Source organism: Haliaeetus albicilla, chromosome 2 (genome assembly GCF_947461875.1).
Source record: "Haliaeetus albicilla chromosome 2, bHalAlb1.1, whole genome shotgun sequence".
Taxonomy (NCBI): domain Eukaryota; kingdom Metazoa; phylum Chordata; class Aves; order Accipitriformes; family Accipitridae; genus Haliaeetus; species Haliaeetus albicilla.
The window spans coordinates 71,995,918-72,015,438 of NC_091484.1; the positions used below are offsets into that span (position 1 = coordinate 71,995,918).

Consider the following 19,521-nt stretch of genomic DNA (forward strand, 5'->3'; position numbering starts at 1 on the left):
CCTTGTTTAAGGGAGGTGTCTGAGGATGGCCCTGGCAGGTATATCGCTCTCCTCTTGGCTTGAAGGGAAACAAATATCTGAATTCAGGTGGGATGACTCCCTCCTCTTGCTTGCCCCTTTCCTGATGAAGAATCATCTGCAGAAAAATCTCCTGTGGAAGACTCAGTAAGTTTTAGTGCTTTGTTCCCACTTCATAACCCACGAGTGACTTTTGGGAAAGGGACAATGGATGAAACAGCAAAAATCCCTTTGGTCAAGCTGTTGTGCCTGGCTGATGTCCTCAGGAAGCCCGTGTGCCAGGTCAGCAGGCAGAAAGGGAGGAAAGGTGGTTTTTTATCAAAGACGACAGGGTGATAGGGGTCTTCTCACGACCTGCTACTTTGGGATTGAATCCACTCTGTTCTACTTCGTGTTTTCCTCAAAAGCAGTCACCATTCAGCATGGTGACACCATTTACCAAGGTTACGGGCAGACTAAATGGTGATATGTATTTAAAGGCTTGTTTTCATTTTTCTGATCTGCGCCCTGGAGTTTGGGCTCAGTTCAACCAGGAACAGCACTTCAAGCAATGCGATGCTTATTTAAGTACTTAACACTAAATAACAGCAGTAGCAACCAGGGTGGTAAAATAATGTTTTATTCCATGAATGAACAAACACTACCATGCCACATCCTAAAGTTCTTTCTACAAAAGATTGTGGACAGAGCAGATTTTTACATTTCTCGGGTCAAGTTCATTTCAGGCTTTTGAGCCTGTTCGGTGTAGCAAAATCTGGACACGCAGCATTCTTATTGTCTATTTGGCATTTCGCCGGATAAAGCAGATTTATACCGTAGTTCTTGTTCACACAATGTCGATGCACTGTAAATTAAAGAAGATAATCAAAACCAAACTAGATCATTTCTGTGGTTTATCAATATATTTTTCATGATGGTCAAAGTACAACCAACATTCAAAGCTTAAAATAAAGATAATAAAAAAGACACACTAAAGAACACAATGGAAACTTCATCATTGCTGTCAGGATGCGAGTTTACCCACAGTACTATGTAAAAAGTAGAAACCGGCATTGATATTCAAGCTGTCAAAACAAGAAAAGAAATTACATTAATTGTTATATTTCCAAGCTAGTACTTCTAAAGAGTCCTGATCAGCAAAGAAGTGTTATCGCATGCATGCTGAACACAAGACTAATATTGGATCGGGGACCTGACGAAGAACTGACTTACATTCCTTTATATACAACAAAATGAAATATACAGTATTAATACTGGCTGTACATTTGGTCAGAATATTTTACAAGGAGCGACACTAGTCAAAATTCTTATGACACAGTAAGTGGAAGTGAATGAAGTTTGAATTTCTTTCTGAGAGGTGAATGTTTTCACAAGAAGTTTTAAAAGTAGCTTTGTACTGCTGTAATGAAGTGTTAGATAATTTAAAGCAAAAATGCTCCAATTATTTTTTTTTCTTTTATGCTTGGCAAAACTAGTGTGAGCAGAAGAGATAATTAAACATGTTTGGAATGTGCTAATCATTGACCTGGAATACAACTAAGCCGCAGACAGCATGTGCAATAAATCTCTGCACACTGGTTCTGTTTAAATGGCTTTATGAGATGATCTGCGAAGTATCTGGTACAAATTCCTGCTACCATAGCCTCATCTAGCCGCTCCCCAACAGGTTACCAACCAATTGTTCCAACACTAAAAGAAAAAGAATAATCATGACCGTCGCATATTTTTCTATAGTACAATAAAAATATCTCAATGTTAAGCTGATTTAGCTTATTTATGTGCATATTTTTCAAGGCTTCCAAGGAAAATGCTCAGTCTTGCAGGTAAAGGCTATGCCAGGAACATGAGAGTGAGATTTCCTTTGCTTTATTCTAACAGATTTTGTCTGGGTACCTGGACCCCCATTGCTTAGATCCCTAAGGTCTGAAGTGAGTTGGTTAATTCAGTGTATGTTTTTTCCCCATCCAGAACGAGCTGAGAAGCTAATAAGGTAAGCATGTGAGGCCCAATGAAAACAGAAGTAAAAGCTATACAAAACAAAGAAATAATTAGAGGAAGGTAAAGATCACTGTAACTGTAGTGATATTTTGTACAATTGAATTTGTATGTCCTGTACCAAAGACAAACCTTCTGAACACGGGAAAGAGCAGGCAAGTATGTATGAATGAGTATCCTTTAAAATAATTGTGCTATAATCTTTTCCATGTATTAGGTTAGATTTTTTTCTGACACAGTGTGATGCTAACTATAGTAACCTTAATATGGATGATGGATTTCACTGCTACTGCTTGATTGCTTGAATGCAAAGAGACATTAAGTCTTCCAGTCCTCAAAGCGGTTTCTTGGGGTGTTCCTTCAAGTTCAATGTCTTACCACTTTCACTCTAGAAGTCACTTTGGGGCAAACAAAAAAAGAAAGAAAAAAAAAGGAAAAAAAACCAAAGGAAAAAAAGATGTTGGTTGTGATGGATTAATTTCAGACAGCAGTTTCTGCTGAGTTCACCATGCTTAATGTTCTTCCATTTAGGAAGGAGTTGCTGTCAAGTAAAGCAGATGAGCTGCTTTCAGTTTTCTTTAAATACATGCTAACAACGTAACATCTCTTTCTTCAGGAAAATGATCCAGTTGCATATTGTTAGAGAGATCTGCCTTGTGCTTAGCACGGACAAGTAGGGTTAATCATCATCCTCCTCCTCTTTCAGTGGGGCTATCAGGAGTTTGTCCTGAACTTGGAAACACGCCACAAAGAAGTTGACAATGGAGTTGTACAAATGCTGCTCCAATGCTGCATTGCTAAAATAATGGCTTTCATCAGGGTAAATCTGCAAAGAAACAGGCAAATGCACACTGTTAGGAGCTTGAAGTCTCAGGATTGACCACCCGTATCTGCAGCTTGAGCTGGCCTGCAAAACCACTGCTCCTCCTCAGCACCACATGCCTTCCCGTAGATGCACGAGGTCCATGGTAATTCAGACACCACAGTGCTCTAAGCACAGACTTGCATCTTCCTTCAAAAGGAACTCTTTTGGGGGAGGATTTTCCATTTAATTCCATTCTGAACAAGTTCAGGCTAAGCAGAACCAGATCACACTTACAAATAACAGTGCTTGCTCCTTGTGAAAACTGAAAAAAAACCCAATGGAGAGAAATGGCATTATGTTTTACTGACTAAAATGAGGGCTTTAAAGAAAAAATGTCATTAAGTAAAAAATTGAAATAAAGCTTGCTGGAGAAGTAATTAAATTAAAAAAGTGTGGGAAGCTAGAAATGAAATAGTTTAAACACAACTTTCCATTTAAATGGAACAGACACCTTCTGCACATTGAAGGAATGCGAGACGATCATACTGGGTTGCCTAGACTGGGATATTGAAGGGGGAAAAATGAGTTTCTAGGGCTGGATGCTTGCAGGTAGGACTGGGGTGTCTCACTGCTGCTCTGAGTACCTCAGTCCAAGATGTAGATCCCTCAGACCTCCATTCAGTCCTCAACTAACCTTTGGCATGCGTCAAACCCATTGGTGCCTTCAAGCTCCAATGTACTAATGCTTCTGCATTGGGAAATGTGCAGGGGCATCTCAGTCATTTTAGCACTATCTAAATCTGTGCCGGGCTCATTGCTTAGCTCCTGTGTCTGTGCTCCATCCTATCTGTGTTTGGAGCATGATGGAGTGAGCATACCCATCACATGAAGCTCCGCAGAAATGCAGCCAGAGGGAGCTGGTATTCAGTAAATCAAGCGTTAGTAGGAATTGGGCACTGCAACACAGTCGTCTATACCGTGGGCTTTAGCATGGTCCCTGGCATGGATTGAGCCTGGGCTAGTTGCACTCTGCTGGCTGTGGCTTGGGATGTAGCAGAGGGTAGGGACCATCCCCATGGCTGGTGGATGGGTTCATTTTGGAAGCTTTAATGGCTTGGACATGGGGCATTCAGCAAATCAGAGATGTAATTCAGTGGAAAGAGGGGCTTTCTAGACCAGAGTATGTCATTTGCAGTGGGGTGTCAGATTTAAGAGACATTTCTCTCCTTAACTTTTCCGGTTGATTTAATTTAGATCCCTGTTTCCCTGTAATTCATCCTGAATTTGCCCTGTCGTTCCCAAAGAAAGTTAACAGGCATCAATTCCTTAGAGATACATCTCTTGAAACCTAATTTACTGTAATTCAATAACTGTTCTACAGCTGTCCAAACCAAAATAGTGGCATCAAATAAATAAGCACGGGAGTACATAGGAACACATTATATGCTGGTGCTATTTCTACTGCTGGGCTGCATTTGCAAGTGGCTTTTCAAAGCTTGCTTCATAACACCAGTTTGAGTTCAACCTGGGAAATAACTGTTCAACTATGAAAAAAGGAAACACATACTGTACCTGCAAGCTGTAATTAGCCTTTGCCCTAATTAGGTGTGTGATAAGGTCCGCAGTGTGCTGAAAATGGATTTTTTCTGTAAAAACAGATTACAATCATTAAAGAGACAAATTTAATTAAGAAAAATCAAAGCTACCCCAAACATATAATGAGCGCAAAAGATGGGCTAACTTACCATCAGCAGTAGCATGAATGATCAAAAATGTCTGTTCCTTCAGTAATGAGACTCTGTGTGCTAATTTGGTGATCTGTGAAGGTAAAGGTTGCAATAAGATTAAAAATCTTGCTAGAAATTAGCAATTTATATGGAGAAAATAGAAACACTTCATTCCATTTGATACTTCATCACAAGGATAACAAGCAGACACCAGCACAGCATATTCTCTTGGCTACTTGAATCAGTCTGGAGGTAAAATAGACCCCCACCCCGTCCTTCCAGGCTCAGTATCAGCAGCAGGAAGAGGTCAGAGACCCTCATCTGTTCTGATAGTATTCACCAAAAGCCTGAACCGCAGAACACATGGAAAATGTCAAAGTGAATTTCCAGTGAATACAAAACACTGATGAAAAGCGTGCCCAGGTGCCTATGCCTAAGAACTCTTCAGAGAGCTGGAGTGACTTTGGTATGGTTTGAAAGCCAACCTCAATGAGCTTTGACAGCCTGGGGGAGGATGTGATACTAAATTCAAGTGTCCACTGCTGAGAATGCCTTTGCCCCAACTATCTTTCAGATGCGCGGGGGAAATACAAATCTGAGTGACTGCAAATGGTACTGGGTAAGAGAAATGAAGGACTCCTCCACTTTTTGCTGCATTGTTCAGAAGAATACAAGTCTCACGGAGACTCCAAAAGACTCCAAAAAATCTTGGAGTGGCAAAAGGAATGTACGTCTCAAATCACAGCTGCTACTGCTTTATAGGGGGGCAGGGAATAATAGCTCTCTCAATTTAAATTCATGTTTCCTTCACTCTTTAAATATATGTGCCCTACCTCTGGTTCACTTACACGAGTTAATGTATTTTTCAGTTAAGACACCCTTGTATCAATCCTATCTTTTACCTATTTTCATCTTCCCACTGTCCTATGTGGTTTCCATGGAAGATAGACAAGTGCATCTCCAACAGCAACAGGACATTCCGTGCCTGGCTATGGAGGTCAAATTAGCTGGCTAAAAACATTAGCATGTATTATTAAGATATGGCCACTGTTATTTTACATTACAGATTACGTGTATCTCTCCTCATTTAAAAGATAAAGCAACCAGAAACATTAGAAGTGGCCCTGCTGGAGTGGTGCTGCAGGCAAGATTTTTGGAAATTTTGGTGGATGCAGGTCTGTTCTGGCTTTCTTGCAGCTCTGCACTCTTTATGGACTTAGAAAGTGTTTGCAAATTTTGCAAGGGTGCCCTCTGATCTTCCCTCTATTGCTCGACTTAATTAATGAGTTCTCTCATTCTCAGATTGCTGGCTGCGATGCTTAAGTCTTGTGATGGTGTATGCACATATCTTGCACCCTGTTCTCCCCTGTATGGCTCCGCTCCTTCCTTTCTGCTCCCTCAGTTGTAACCTACAACACCACAGCACAGCTTTTTTGGAGTCTACATCAAGTCTTGAATTATGTGACCTTCATAAAGTTCATGTCTGGTCCATGGGTTAGGAACAGTTCTTCTCCCTAAGCAATTCATGGTTCAGCTGTGACAGGCAGGAGATGTGTATCAGTTAGCGTCTGTACCGAGAACAGGGCCGTGCTCTGCACAGAGCTCAGGTGCTGTTCCTACCAGTTAATCCCAAGTTAACCAAAAGTACCGCTATTTGCTTAGGCCAGATTTTCAATGCACGAAGAGTGTGTGACAATACAAAGCTCTCATTTCTGGAATATTTTCCCTTGCTTTCACTTCTACTGACCTGCCTTCAAATTTCTAAAAGGACAAAAAGAGTTTGCAATGATCTAGAGATCGTGAGTGCAAAATCTGAGAGACAATGAACTCAGTATTTAGATAGCCGGGAAAAGCTTCCACTGCAGGGGCACAGGGTGCTACCTGCCTTCTCCATAAGAAAAAGTTTCAAACTTTTGCTGCCTTCATGTCTTCTAGCTGAAGACAAGGCTTAGTAGGCTTCACAATGTTTTCTGTATAACAGATTTTGTTTGTGTGACTATTCTTTATCACGTTTTTCCTGATAAAGTAATAGAAGGAAAGAAGACATGAACCGACTGATCCCATCATACATATTAAACAATATCTTCATTAACTGGTGCCGTGTCTCCTTTTCTATGTGCTGTTCAACTCTGGCACAGGGTTCTGCCTACCTGAAATACCACATCTGTGCTTACGTTGAAAAAGCCAAGGGAAGCTGAGCTTCACTTGCCTTTGGGTCAAAAATTATACACCAGAGAGAATCAAAGTGGCAAGACCATTGGGATGAACTTTAAAGGAGGTCATGATGTCGTGTCTGCTTGGGCACATTGGAGTCACTCAGCTTCAGCTCCTTCAATCTGTAAAACTGGAATAACTGTATTTACCCACTTTAGAGAGGCAGACATGAAAGCTAATCAATAAAAACCATACCCATCATTACTATTAAGACAACAAAAGCAGTAAGCAGGCTGAAGGACACCTTGCTGCCTTTTAAATATAGAGTTTTACTAGTGAGTCCATCTTGCATACCCTTTTTCCCTCCCCAAAAGAGAACACATTGAGGAAGAGTTAGTTAAAACCCTGTTTGCATTTTATCAGGGAAATGCAGTATCCATGCAGTTACCTCGTATGCTCTGTTATCAATCCCATGCAAACCCAAGTATCTTTCAGAAAAGGCTGAAGCTTGAAAAGAAAAAAAGAAAACATCTCTTTCAGTCATAAGAGAGTACACTGGTGCCTCTGAGTCAAATATTGCAAATGCTAAAAAAGATCTTTTCTAACATTGCCTTAGTTACGCAGGACATATTTCTAAAAGCTTTTGAAAGTGCACTAAGAATATGTACGAAACTACAGTCTTTCATCATCACCACATACTTATGGTTTCTAAATAAGTCACAGAAGAGTGTGTGTCCCCAGCCTCAATGCAACCAAACTATGAGAGGAGAAGAGCACTATCTTGTTGTGTCCCTCTCTCCTTTCATATGGGGCCATCTCCATCAACAGCCTACTGCAAGTTCCCGTTGGTTTTGGGGATAACTGTACGGGACCTGCAGGCTGGCTTAACACCACTGACTTTCATGGCAGTCCCCTGATTTTCACTGGCACTAAGTGCAAAGGCAAGTGGGGTCTCTGCGAGAAAGGACCACCATGTGCAGTGGAGTATTGCTGTCAGAAAGAGGATGGGGCAGGCGGACTGGACCACAGGTTCCATGGATGGATGGTTCAGGCAAGAAAGAAGGATGTTCAAGGCAGTGGTGCAGGTTGGTGGCAGAGGCTGGAGGCTTTTAAAGCCAATTTTCCTTTATTTAAAAGGAGTAAGTAATAAAAGTTATTTGATTACTCTGACCACCATGGCTGGTCCCACTGGTGCCAGCAAAATTTCTCCTGAGGGTGAAAAAAGGGCTTTATGGCTAGTCCTAAGAAGACACACAATACAAAACAGGCAGGATCTTGGGGAAGAAAGAGAAGATAACTGGGAAAGGATAGGGCAGAAACATCATTTGTGGTCAGCAAGAGGGTCTGTGGGCTCTGGGATGGGGTTTACCATATAGTTTGAAGTCTGTCAGTGGGGAAAGAGCAGCTCCACAGGCGAACACCTGGTTCTCTTCACCAGCTGGAAGCATGTAAGTGCTGAGGTAGCCGCCGTAATCCTGGAACACAGAAGGGGCAGGGGCATCAGCCGTGAAGTGCTGCTGCATTTGGGTGGAGAAACAGGGCAGCTGAGACCTTGCAGCAAACTCTTGGCCATTATAGAGCCTTTAACACCTTGCCCTGAAAAAACATGAAATAAGGGACTTCTCCCTGGCTTTGGCATATGCGGCTGAAGAGGAGCACTGTACTCGTTGCACTCTCCTGAAGGCAGGAGGGTTCTGTGCCCAAGAGCTTGCCTCTTTTCATCCCACTTGATGGCTGTAGGTCTAATTGGATATCTTACCTCTCCAAAATATTACCCCAGTCTTTCGCTATTTAAAATGGACATCACAATTTCAGCGTCTGCCGTCAGCCTGTTAACAATTCCCTGCAGAGATGCTGCTGTATGTGCAGCTCTCTTCCCCCACTCTAAGCCTGTATCTCCCACAATAAACAATTTCTACTTGCAGTCCCATTCTCATTTCAAACCGTGTGTACTTTACAATTGCCATTTCCCAGATGGATACACACTGTGGTGCAAATCAGACTCAGAAATCAATATTGTTGTTGTACAATTTGTATGACACAAGCTAGATCTACCCACATTCCCATAGGCCTTAAGGGAGAAGATGAAAATGAAATGAAAGTTTGCAAGGGGAAAAAAAAATAATTATCTGACAGTGTTTTTCTGACAAATAGTCAGAAAGTGCACTTGGAAGTTAATTAAAAAAAATAATTGACAAATACATTGATAAAATGAAAGCTTTCATCTTTAACATCTCTGAGCAAGAAGCAGTCTGTCTCAAAAATAAATAATAATAAAAATGTCACCACAGACATATTCAGTAAATCAGGATTTAGCTCAGTTGCTTAGCCACATCAGCCAACTGGAAAGCACAGAGGAACAATGGGAAAACCTTACCTTCCCAAACACACCGACTCGCATTTTATCAATGTAATGCTCCTTCAGCATTGTCCTAGAAAATTAGAGAGGAGAAACAATGGGTTAAAAATATTTTTCCTTTACATATAGCAAACACACTGTGATTTTTATCAGCTTGAATTTGGGATAGCCACAGAAAAATGATGTAGACAATCTAAATTCACACTGCTACGTGCTGCTTTCACATGACTCTCTGTTCAATTTAATCTTGCAACCTGTTGTGTTGGATTTGACCAAGCAATGGCAACAAATAAGCTGCACTACCTCTGAAAGTCATAATAAAGCTGATGCTATTGCACTACTCTGATAGTGTTTTTAGCATGATTATCTGCAGAATAAATCTAACAATATGACAGGACTTGACATCTAGGGTTTTGCACTGTTTTTTTTCTGTTTTAAAAAGTTTAAGGGTTTAAAGATGGATTTTTTCCAACTTTGTGGCCAGCAAAAAATTACTGTAGGAGCTGATATGCAAGCTTACTTATTTGTAGCTGTATGACTGTACAGAGCTAAAAATAAATAGGCTTTGAACACGTGATACAGATAAGTGTTCTCTAATTTAGCTCTGTTTAAGGCTTGTTTTTCTCCCTCTGCACTGGCTGGTGTGAGCTCTCTCCCACGTGCCATCATTTGGTCACAGCTGTATAACTACATCGTCCTTCCCTCCCGCCTCCTTGCTCTACCCTACACACCATTAAAGCAACTAGGACTAATGACAGTCTTGGGTTAATTATCATTAATGAATTAATTGCTTCAATAACGGCGTCATTCACCGGACAGCTTCCAACTGATCCTTCTCTTCCAAAAGGCCCAGCCTCCTCTTAACCTCGTGCAATAACTTAGTGCCTTGGAAGCCACTCCCGCGCCCGTCGAACTTCAGCACGATGGCGTTGTGAGAGCTGACCATGACGCTTTCCCACGTCACCTCAAATCTCTCCGTTACGATCTGGCTGCCAGGCGTCCCGTCTCTGAAACAGAAATAAGCATCAAGCAAAGGCATCGGCACCAAGCCCGGGCCAAACGCCCTCCCCGGGGGCCGTGAGCTTGCCGTGGCAATGGGGACCGGCAGCTCCCGCACGCATTGTAAGGCAGGGCAGGTTTCAAGAGAGGGAGACCAGTCTCTGCAACGCTGATGTGCAGAAGGCTGGTTGCGTGGGATGTGTTTTCAGGCTGGGGTGGAAGCTGCAGGTTGGTTTCTGCCTCCCTTTTTTTGCGCAGCAACTATCGCTGCGCTAAGCTGAGCTCTGAACAAACCCCGTAAGCACATCATGAAGTGGGCAGAATTCCTCCTGTGAGGAAACCAGGGCGCTGACGCAGAGGTCAGTTGAGTTTTCACTTTTTACACCTGCTTTAATTTATATCTGTATTCTACATTCCCCAAAGACGGCATTTTTCTAGTGGAGGGGTTTCCGTGAGGAGCCTGGCTTTGGGGTGCACTGGCACTGCCAAAATACGTTGGATGAAGCTTGCAGACACCAATCATCCTTTTCTTTACTGGCAAGCGCTGGGGTTTCATTTATTGCCCCCATTCACCCAGCCCAGCCCTTCCCTCTCCCACGGGGTTCTTGAGAGTGGCTGTAGATGGAGCTGTCAATCACTTCTGCCATTCACAAAAGTACAGAGGGAAAGCACACTTTTAAAGCGATAAAACTAACAGCTTAAAAATGCCCAGGTTGGCCCAAAATTGGACCCTACTTCAGCTAGACTGCTTGGAAAAATCAGGAGATGATGATGATGATGATGATGATTACAAGTAATATTTTAGGACTCAAATTACTGTAGAGCCACTGGCACTTCCGTCTACTTCTTGTCTTTTTTGGGGTTCTTGGAGACATCAGGCAACTCACTGCAGGATTTTAATGTGCGTGTGACTTCAGTTATTTGCATTTATTCAAGCGAGACCCAGGCACATCCAGCTTCAGAGGCAGCCTAATCAAGTGCTGTTAGCTTGATGAGTACCAATCTTCCTCAAGCACTTGTATAATGAAGTACATTTTCTCTGCAGTAATTTTGTGATGTAACGACACGCTTATTGCAGTGTTTTTGTCCTTCATGGAGGGATGTGCAGGATGGCGTTCAGGCATTCATCAGGCATTCGTCACTCCTGCATGAGGCTTCTCTCTCGTGGGGTGTTCCCTGGCAGGGAGCAAGCGATGCAGTGGGACGCAGCCAGGGCCAAACAGGTTCTTTCAAGGTGAGTGACTTCCCTACCCCATTTTCTCTCCAAATTGCCAGAAAAAAACTCAGTAATGTGTATTATTATTACTAAATGTTGCATAAAGAAATACCCATCTGCTATGCCTGCCAGGAGGAAATCCTACCTACCTAATATAAATGCTAACGTCATGGAGATCTCCAAGGGTTTCTAGCTCTCTCTTTACTGTCACTTCGGGGAAAACCGGCATTTACATGGGAAGGATTGCTGCATGAGGGTGTCTAAAATGTAAGCTGCAGTAAGGCTGACTGCATCCCCCTCTAAAACTGCCTGCTAAGCACAGGGTGAGTGCCCGAAGCGCTGGGACAGAAAGTCAACATCCATCTTTTATTCCTCCCCCTCCTGTTTCTGCCCCCAAAATTATTGAATTGTAAGTGTACGTGGAACAACTTCACAAAATCCTGCAGTCTACTCTGCTGAAACCCTTTGCTCAAACACGGGAGAGAAGGGACCTACGTCTAGTCTCTCCCAGCTCCGAGGTGAGACAGAGGGTAGGGACCAACGTGCTGGACTTAGGTGCTAAAGAAGCTTGGTGTTCATTGTACAAAACATATCTTAAAAGGCTCTGACCATGACCGAGCTTTCCACGCTGCCCAATAACGTGAACAGAAAGGACAAGCAAGAACTTACACAATCAAAAGCAAGGGGTAGTGCGCAGTGTCCGAAAAGGTTGCTGGCTTTAAGATCTGCATGGGCAATTCTAGGCGAAAAAAAAAAAAATAACAACATGTCTTCAGTGTGGGAACACTGACATAACTCTAACAGATTTTTCTGGTGTTTTGGCCTCTTATGAGCAGGAACAAAATGGCATTTCAGCAGAGGCACTGGTAAATAACACCTTAGAAACACAGATGTTGTCAAAGAAAAGACCCATATTATGATAGCCGAGGTGACAGGAAATGTAAATCGGGAGTACAGCGTGAGCTGCTCAGTCATGCATCACTTTTACAGCATTCAATTAACATCTGGCAATAGCTATAATTTTCCTTTTTGGCAGGTGGATGAGTGACGCAGCCAGAAATCAATATTTCAGGGCAGCAGAGGAGGGGGAAAATTGGCGATGAAAATGATAATTTTAAACCCAATTAAGTATGGTGGCTGGGGGAGAGAGTAGGATTATTTTGCTATAATGGTGTGAAGACGCATAGAGAAACATGTATTTTAATCCTGATTTCCAGAGGTCTTAATTTTGCTGTAAAACAGGAGGCAACTGTGCTGAAGCCCATGTTGTTATACTGGTACTGAACCAATATAAGTGAGGGACGTGCTCACGGAAGCTTCATTTAACTGCTTCCTATGGCTTCATCTCGATAGCCAAAAATGCTGCCATACAAATGCTTTCCACATTAACAAGAGCACATTTATTTTTAAAATGTTAACTACGATCCAGATTAGCAAAGGCCCAGCAATTAAATTGGTATTAGAAGCATTTTCAGTAGATTAATACACAGATTAACCGCGTGGTTTAAGTGGTTTGCTTTGCAATTATTGTCTGACACTCCGCCTAATTAGTTATTCCATCTGAATGCTAATAGCTGCAAATTGGATCAATGGCCCAGGGACAGCCAAAAAGGCCACCGCTTGACTTTAAATATAACTAAGCACTAGGTGCAGTGTTCTCAAGGCTGTTAAGCCCAAAGCTTTGAAAATTCAGGTTGGACACAGAAGAACAGCCACACAGCTGCAACCAGCTTCTATTTATTACACACACACATACATAAATTTTAGGTTAAATGACCAGAATTGCATTTCAATGATACCTGCATTTAAGATATTTAGCATCAAGCTGAGTTATTCTTAATAAACTGCCAGTGTCACTATGAATTAGCTCACTGGGGGATAGATGTGATCTTTATGACAGGCTCTTTCCCTGTCTTTTCTTGCCCATAAGGCCTGGAAGTGCATGTCTGTTCTTGTTATTTTATGCACTGGTTTATGTTCCTAATGCCCATGGGCAAGCAGGACATTTTAGGGCCATTATTATCCTTTTCAAATCACAACTGTCTCTCAGCCTTTGCTTCACAGTTTATAACACCTGGTAATGGTTGAAATTAGTAACCTGCCATCCATCACACCTCATTGCTTTCATTTCACTGCATCCAATTCGAGAGGTACACTCCTTTTTGGCATGGGAAATATTATGGGTCATACTTTGAACCCAGGTTCTTTGGGGTTTTTTTTTTTTAGAGTTGCCACCATACACAGAAACTGGGATTTTTGGGAGCCATTGCACAAGTCTGAATATGTGGATCTTCCACAGATAAGTAAGATATCTGCTTACAGCCAGAGGAGATGCTTTTTAGGTTGTTTCAGGTACAAGTACAGGGACAGGCAGAAAATGTTTACACTTTGGCTGTTTGCCACGAGGCTTTTCTCTGTCTCTTTGGTGTATAGATATGTGGGGAATGATTATACAAGTGGTACAAATAATGCACCATCTGTGGATATAAACTGCTCCAAGTTTCTGTCTTCTTTAATCCAGGTGAAATTTCTTTTGGCTTTTCTCATAAAGCTGGTTTGTTGGTTTTTTTTTCTACCCTATCAAATGACATGGCTTTCTCAAAGAATCCTGATGGGCAGCCATTGGCGAGTTGTCTTCATTCACTGCAGTTCAGTATTGTATACTGAAAGGCAGCCATAGCTGTAGCCAGCAAGAACATACAGTATCCCACTTCAAACCCATTTCAAATAACACACCAGTCCAGCTAGGGCAAATGCCCCAAACAATGGGGGCACCGCACTGTGTCATTTCCCAGAGTAGCTTTTTCTCTACAAAGAGAATTTTAAAAGGGAAAAAATCCAACCCTATCATTTTGCCTTTCTTCAGCTGCATTCTCATCAAATCTTGTCTCTGTAATAACCTCCTTATGTAGCACATCCTAAGAGAGTGCTTTGCAAACTGTGAGTTTATTGAGAGCCAAAGTCATTTCTCCTCCTGCCAGTCTAGCCAAGATGACTGTATCATTTCACAGCAATAGTAGTGAAAAAGAAAAATAAGAGAGAGGAAAGGTGCTACTTACTGTAATCATCTATCTTGATTTCCATGTATTCTACCTTAGGCATTTGCCTGTCATTTACAGTCAGCTGCACATTTTCATTCACCTCCAGCTCAAAAATTTCTGAAAGGAGAAGGAGAAGATCACAAAAACTTTTGGCATTGTTTGTGAAAAAGCATTTTAACGTTTTACAGCCACCTTAGTATTTGTAACACAAGTTTCCTTATGAAAGAATTTTCTTCTAATCCTCACAGACATTTAATTCAGTTCAGCATTTGAAACCCCTTCCAGGTTCTGCATTGGCAAAAAGCTATATTCCTGAAATCAGTGATATTCAGCCGACTTAGAGCAGAGGGGAATGTGACCTTCTGTGCTGAGACACTACTATGGGTCCCAGTCAGACATCAACCTGCAAAGCCAGATATCAAATGAAGAGGTCCTCAAGTCTGTGCCCAAGTTACACATAATATATGGGGAAAGGGAGGAGACTATGGAAGGCTTCAGGACAAGGTTGTGCTGCTACACAAGAGAAAATCCATGGGACGGAAAGCCATGGGGAGGGAAGAGCGGACAAAGATCATACAACCCTGCAACATCAGGTTTCGGAGCAGTCTTGGCTTTCAGAGTGCTTCAAGAATTGTTCATTTTGCTTGTGTGCCTTATCCAAGGACTGTCTGGGACTGAAATAGAGGATCCCTTCCTCCTTCCCAGGATTTAACCTTAATTCCCCACATCCTGGCCATGGGGTCTAACCGCTGAGCCTCTTCTAAAAAAGTGGCCACCTCCAACATGAGAAAGAGCAATTGCTTCCCAGCTGGTAAGGAAAGGGCCCATCTTTAGAAGACGTTTCAGGCTGTATGTCCTAGGTGGTGTGAAATATCTCCTGGTGATGGTGAGGATCCTGAGCCCCACGGGGGAGGGATTCAGGGACTGGGGTGACCCTGCTGTGGTGGCAGTGAATCCTGGTCTGGGGGGCACATTGCAGTGCTCATCCCCGTGGCATCAGGTTGGGTTTGAACCAGGGGGATCCAGGGCATTATCACTGCCACGGGAACCCAAGGAGGGTTTGAGGGTATTGCACCAAATTATGCGTTTCATTGAGTGTCACTTCCCTTTTGAGACACACAGATAAAGAGATGTGTAACCTCAGCTCCTCAGATAATACTTATGGTACCTGATTATCATGCTCTCATTGCCCGTCTCTGCTGAATAGGCAGGCACAGCACAAAAACATGCCCTTCCCAGTTAATACATTTCACAGATCTTTCAGCAATAGTATATTGGTTCAATGACTATTCACCCTGCTTCTTCAATCTCTGTTGAAACCACAGCCCCCACAAAAGTGCCAAAGCAACAGCCTATTACGTTTCGTTAAATATTAAGATTCTCATTTAATTATGGCACACACAAGTAGCTTTATCAGCAGAAAGGGGCTTGCCACGTAGGGGAATTTAGTCAAGCCGTTTTATTTGTTCATGTAATTGCATTCACAGAAAGCCAGGAAGACTGTGGAGGAAATAAAAAAGATTGGCATATCTCCTAAAGGACTTCCTTTTCTGCTTTAGGACCACAGGGAGCTTGAGTCTGTGGAGTACAAATGGTCATTGCTTAATTAAATGTAAGCACGCTATAATATTCAGTGCAACTCACTATTATCAGATTATTCCAAAATACAGAGGCAAACTCCCTTTATAGAGTAATGGGCTCATATTAAATAAGTAAATTCAGTAACATGCAACTGTCAGTCGCCCTTTATTCAAAAGCAAAAGAATGAGAGGGAAAAAAAGGAACCAGGCAAAATGCTAATCTTATGCAGAAAATCATGAATTTCAGTAGCGGATCGAGTTCTCTATGTAATAAATGCTACACATATATATCTGTCAAAATAAAACTAGTCTCAGTGTGTTTTATGTTACTTTTTCAAGCCCTTCATTTGCTCTTTCTATTTTATACTATCTCTCATTTTATTTACCTAAAAGTATTTTATAAAACTATATAGGAGGCTATAACACGGTTCATGAGAGCACTATCCTGTACATGCTGTTACAGCCAGTCAGCCATTGCCATGTCTATGGTAAACTTAAGGTATTGTGTTTAAGGGGTAAAAAAGAAAGCGACTTTGGAGCTGCAGGTCAGAGCTAAGAAACTCTCCTGGCCACGTGGCATCATCTTCTTCAAGGCTGAAGAGCCTTGCGGGCATCACCAGGGCTGCTCTGGAGTTGTGCTTGGTGAGGGCACTGCCAAGCTCAGGTCTCTGCTGGGAAGAAGAAGAGCTGACACAGGCTTGTGCACAGACTGAGATATGAGTGGTCACTGGTGCAGAAAGACTGAAAAGCTAGGAGCTTGCAATTTGCTTTCAGTACTACTTAAAAAAGCAGTTCCTGTATTTTTACAGACCAGAAGAGCTACAAGTGCCAACTTTTGCACATTTATAGCAGAAATAGTTTCACAAGGGACCAGAGAGGCACAAGGAGCTACACCCCTAGCCCACTATTGCCAGCAGCAATAACCCTGGCTCCACAGTGAGATCCCTCCTCCGGACAGCAAAATCAGTCAGCTCCATTGTGGCACTCTTATCCAGAAATTACAGACCAGTAGGGAAACTGAGTCACGAGGAAATTAAATATTTATCTCATGGTGACCCTGTAAGCAAGATGATGGCAGATGATCTAAGCCATGGTCCAGGGTATGTTGTGCTGCTTTGCTTTGGTGGCAAAGATCTCTCCTGCTGCCCTTACAGGACAGTCATGCAGCAGTACATTGCTTTAATCTAGCTTGTTCCAGGATGCTGCTAAATTTTATACATGTCTTTCTCTGCAAAGGAACATTTTAACTGGAAAAAAAAAAAAGGAAAATGATGGAAAGATAAATTAGAGTTAAATGTACAATACATCTCATTAACAATATTGGACACTTGACACTAGATGGAATACTACTGAGTATTTCTATTTTAATGGCAAAGGATACAATACGCCACAAATCTGATTTTAAATAATTGAATCAGAATTTGAGATCACGCTGTACACATCCTGCTTACAAGTAAAACTCTTCTAGGTGGGGTAAGGTCTTGAAATGCATCTTGCCAACAGAAATTGAGAAAACAGGGAATAAAACAGGGAACACACAGAAACTATATAAAGCAAGATGGATCCTGTGCTTTTTTCTTACATGTCTTGGTGCCACTGGAGTGTTTTCTTTGACACTTACCACCTTCAATGGGAAATGAAGGAGCTCAGAATTTCACCGAAAACCTTTAGATTGAGAGTCAAATTCCCTGGTTTGCTCTGCTCCTTTGCAGAGACAACAGCAGTGAGTTGCTGTAAATCCAGTTAAGCTAAACTGATACCTGATAAACTAGTCACGTACAGAGCAGCTAGAATAAAGGCGTTGCTTATTATTTTGATCCTAGCAATGCCTAACTTCAGGTTAAGGCTGGGCTAAGCTCTACATTAAAATGAAAGATAAGGGTCTACCATCAAAGAGACAGGAGCAGATAAATCTTGGTTTCGCATAAGACACAGTCCCACACCTTGCTATGAAGTCTCCTGAGACTCATGAAGGAGAGGAAGAGGCACCTTGGTTTAAGACCCCTGTAGAGAAGGGGCAGAGAAAGGCTGTCTATCTGAGGCTTTCTGCCACTCTGACTTGGGGTAAAAAAATTGATCTTCCTGGATAATTTGTATTGCTACAGGTTTGAAGGAGGAACCCCAGAAACCTCATGGCTCTCTGGGCTCTACAGGGACTCCTAGCCAGTCTGACAATGGCTACAGCCAGTACCAAAGATTTTGAGGAAAAAAACCCTGTATTTGGAATAATTCCAGCTTCACGCTGGTGTAGGTGGGAGTCATTAGCATGAAAAAGCCTTACCAAACAATAAGTGCTACAATCCCCATGAACAGATCAGAAAACCAGGCAGAGGTACAATTTGCGGGGTTCACTCCTCTGCGTTATCTCTTTCAACCTGGTAATCCATACCAGAGTGATTTTTTTTGAAAATCATAGATTAAACTGAATAGTTCTTATTTTTGAGTAGGCCATAAATCAATATCTGCGAAAGACTAACAAAAAGCGTGAGAGAGATCTGGACCGTGCAGTTTTTAAGAAAGTTGATAACAAACATCATGGCCAAACCACTGTCTTCATGCCCCAAACAGAAATCTTTCATGACAGCAGCACAACAGCTCTGCAAGTCCCTCTGACTTGCAGAAGACTTGCATTTACGCAGAGGCTGGGGTCCCAGCTAGTCTAAGTTTACCAAAGACCAGCTACATCTCAGTGTCCTGCCTGGCTACCTTTCTCTGGAGAATTGCAAGGCTCAAGCCCATTCTTACTCTGTGCATCGGTTGTGTTGTGAACAGTCACCATCGGGACTCGGGGACCTTGAAAAGAAGAAGAAAAGAAGTCGGTTAAATATCTATCGAAGCACACACAGATACACGTGAACCTGGTTTTGAATTCCACAGAGCTGAAGACTCCTGAGACTCGCTTTCCATGCAAGAGTAATCTAAAAAGCAAATCACCCTGGTATTAGAAAGAGTCTATGAATAAATGACAGTGCTGTAGACTTGAAGACATGCGAGGTTTCAAAGCCCTTTCCCAACGGACCACTAAATGCATCTTTCCCTAATTTGTAAACATTAAAATTAGCACAAACACAATTAAATCACTTGCTTTTAAAATTATTCTAATGACACCCAAACATCACAGCACAAAGCATTTACTCTTCATATGCTATGGATAACTGTTGCTGTTTTGCAAATGTTTTTGTTTTGGTTTTTTTTTTTTTAAATGAATTAAACACCAGTTTAGCTCTCACACTAAAAAAGACCACATATGCTGACTTAAAATGCAGCATTTGGGTATTGAAATCAGTCAGTATTATACAAAGAGGATTATCATTGCTATGCAATGCACAAGAGTGAACCACAGAATTCATTGCCATAGGATACTACAGCCTTTAGGATGCTATAGTCTTTACCACAGGATGCTATATTCTTTACCACAGGATGCTATATTCTTTACCACAGGATGCTATATTCTTCCACACAGGATGCTGTAGGATGCTATAGTCCTTAGCACAGTGATCTGGATTTAACTTCTTGTTCAGAAAGTCACCAAGCGGCTGACTGATAGAAAAATAGGATGGTACATGAGATTAGGTTAATTTTGTAGTTGTCAGCTTCTTTCTTTCTGTTTTTCAGTTATCATCTGCT

At 42.0% G+C, this 19,521-nt stretch overlaps 1 protein-coding gene across 5 annotated transcripts in view; it reads right to left on the bottom strand.

Moving 5' to 3' along the window:
- Positions 1-621: 621 nt before the first annotated feature.
- DPP6 (dipeptidyl peptidase like 6) overlaps positions 622-19,521 on the bottom strand; it is a 575,225-nt gene continuing 556,325 nt past the window's right edge. For all 5 annotated transcript variants that reach the window (XM_069778210.1, XM_069778212.1, XM_069778209.1 and 2 more), the window contains exons 17-26: positions 18,640-18,687; positions 14,333-14,431; positions 11,943-12,012; positions 9,871-10,065; positions 9,077-9,131; positions 8,069-8,174; positions 7,148-7,206; positions 4,564-4,636; positions 4,391-4,464; positions 622-2,839 (exon numbers count right to left, since the gene is read on the bottom strand). In XM_069778210.1, the coding sequence (XP_069634311.1) occupies positions 2,693-2,839; positions 4,391-4,464; positions 4,564-4,636; positions 7,148-7,206; positions 8,069-8,174; positions 9,077-9,131; positions 9,871-10,065; positions 11,943-12,012; positions 14,333-14,431; positions 18,640-18,687 (926 nt within the window). In that variant the 3' untranslated portion in view covers positions 622-2,692. The remainder of the gene's footprint in view (positions 2,840-4,390; positions 4,465-4,563; positions 4,637-7,147; positions 7,207-8,068; positions 8,175-9,076; positions 9,132-9,870; positions 10,066-11,942; positions 12,013-14,332; positions 14,432-18,639; positions 18,688-19,521) is intronic.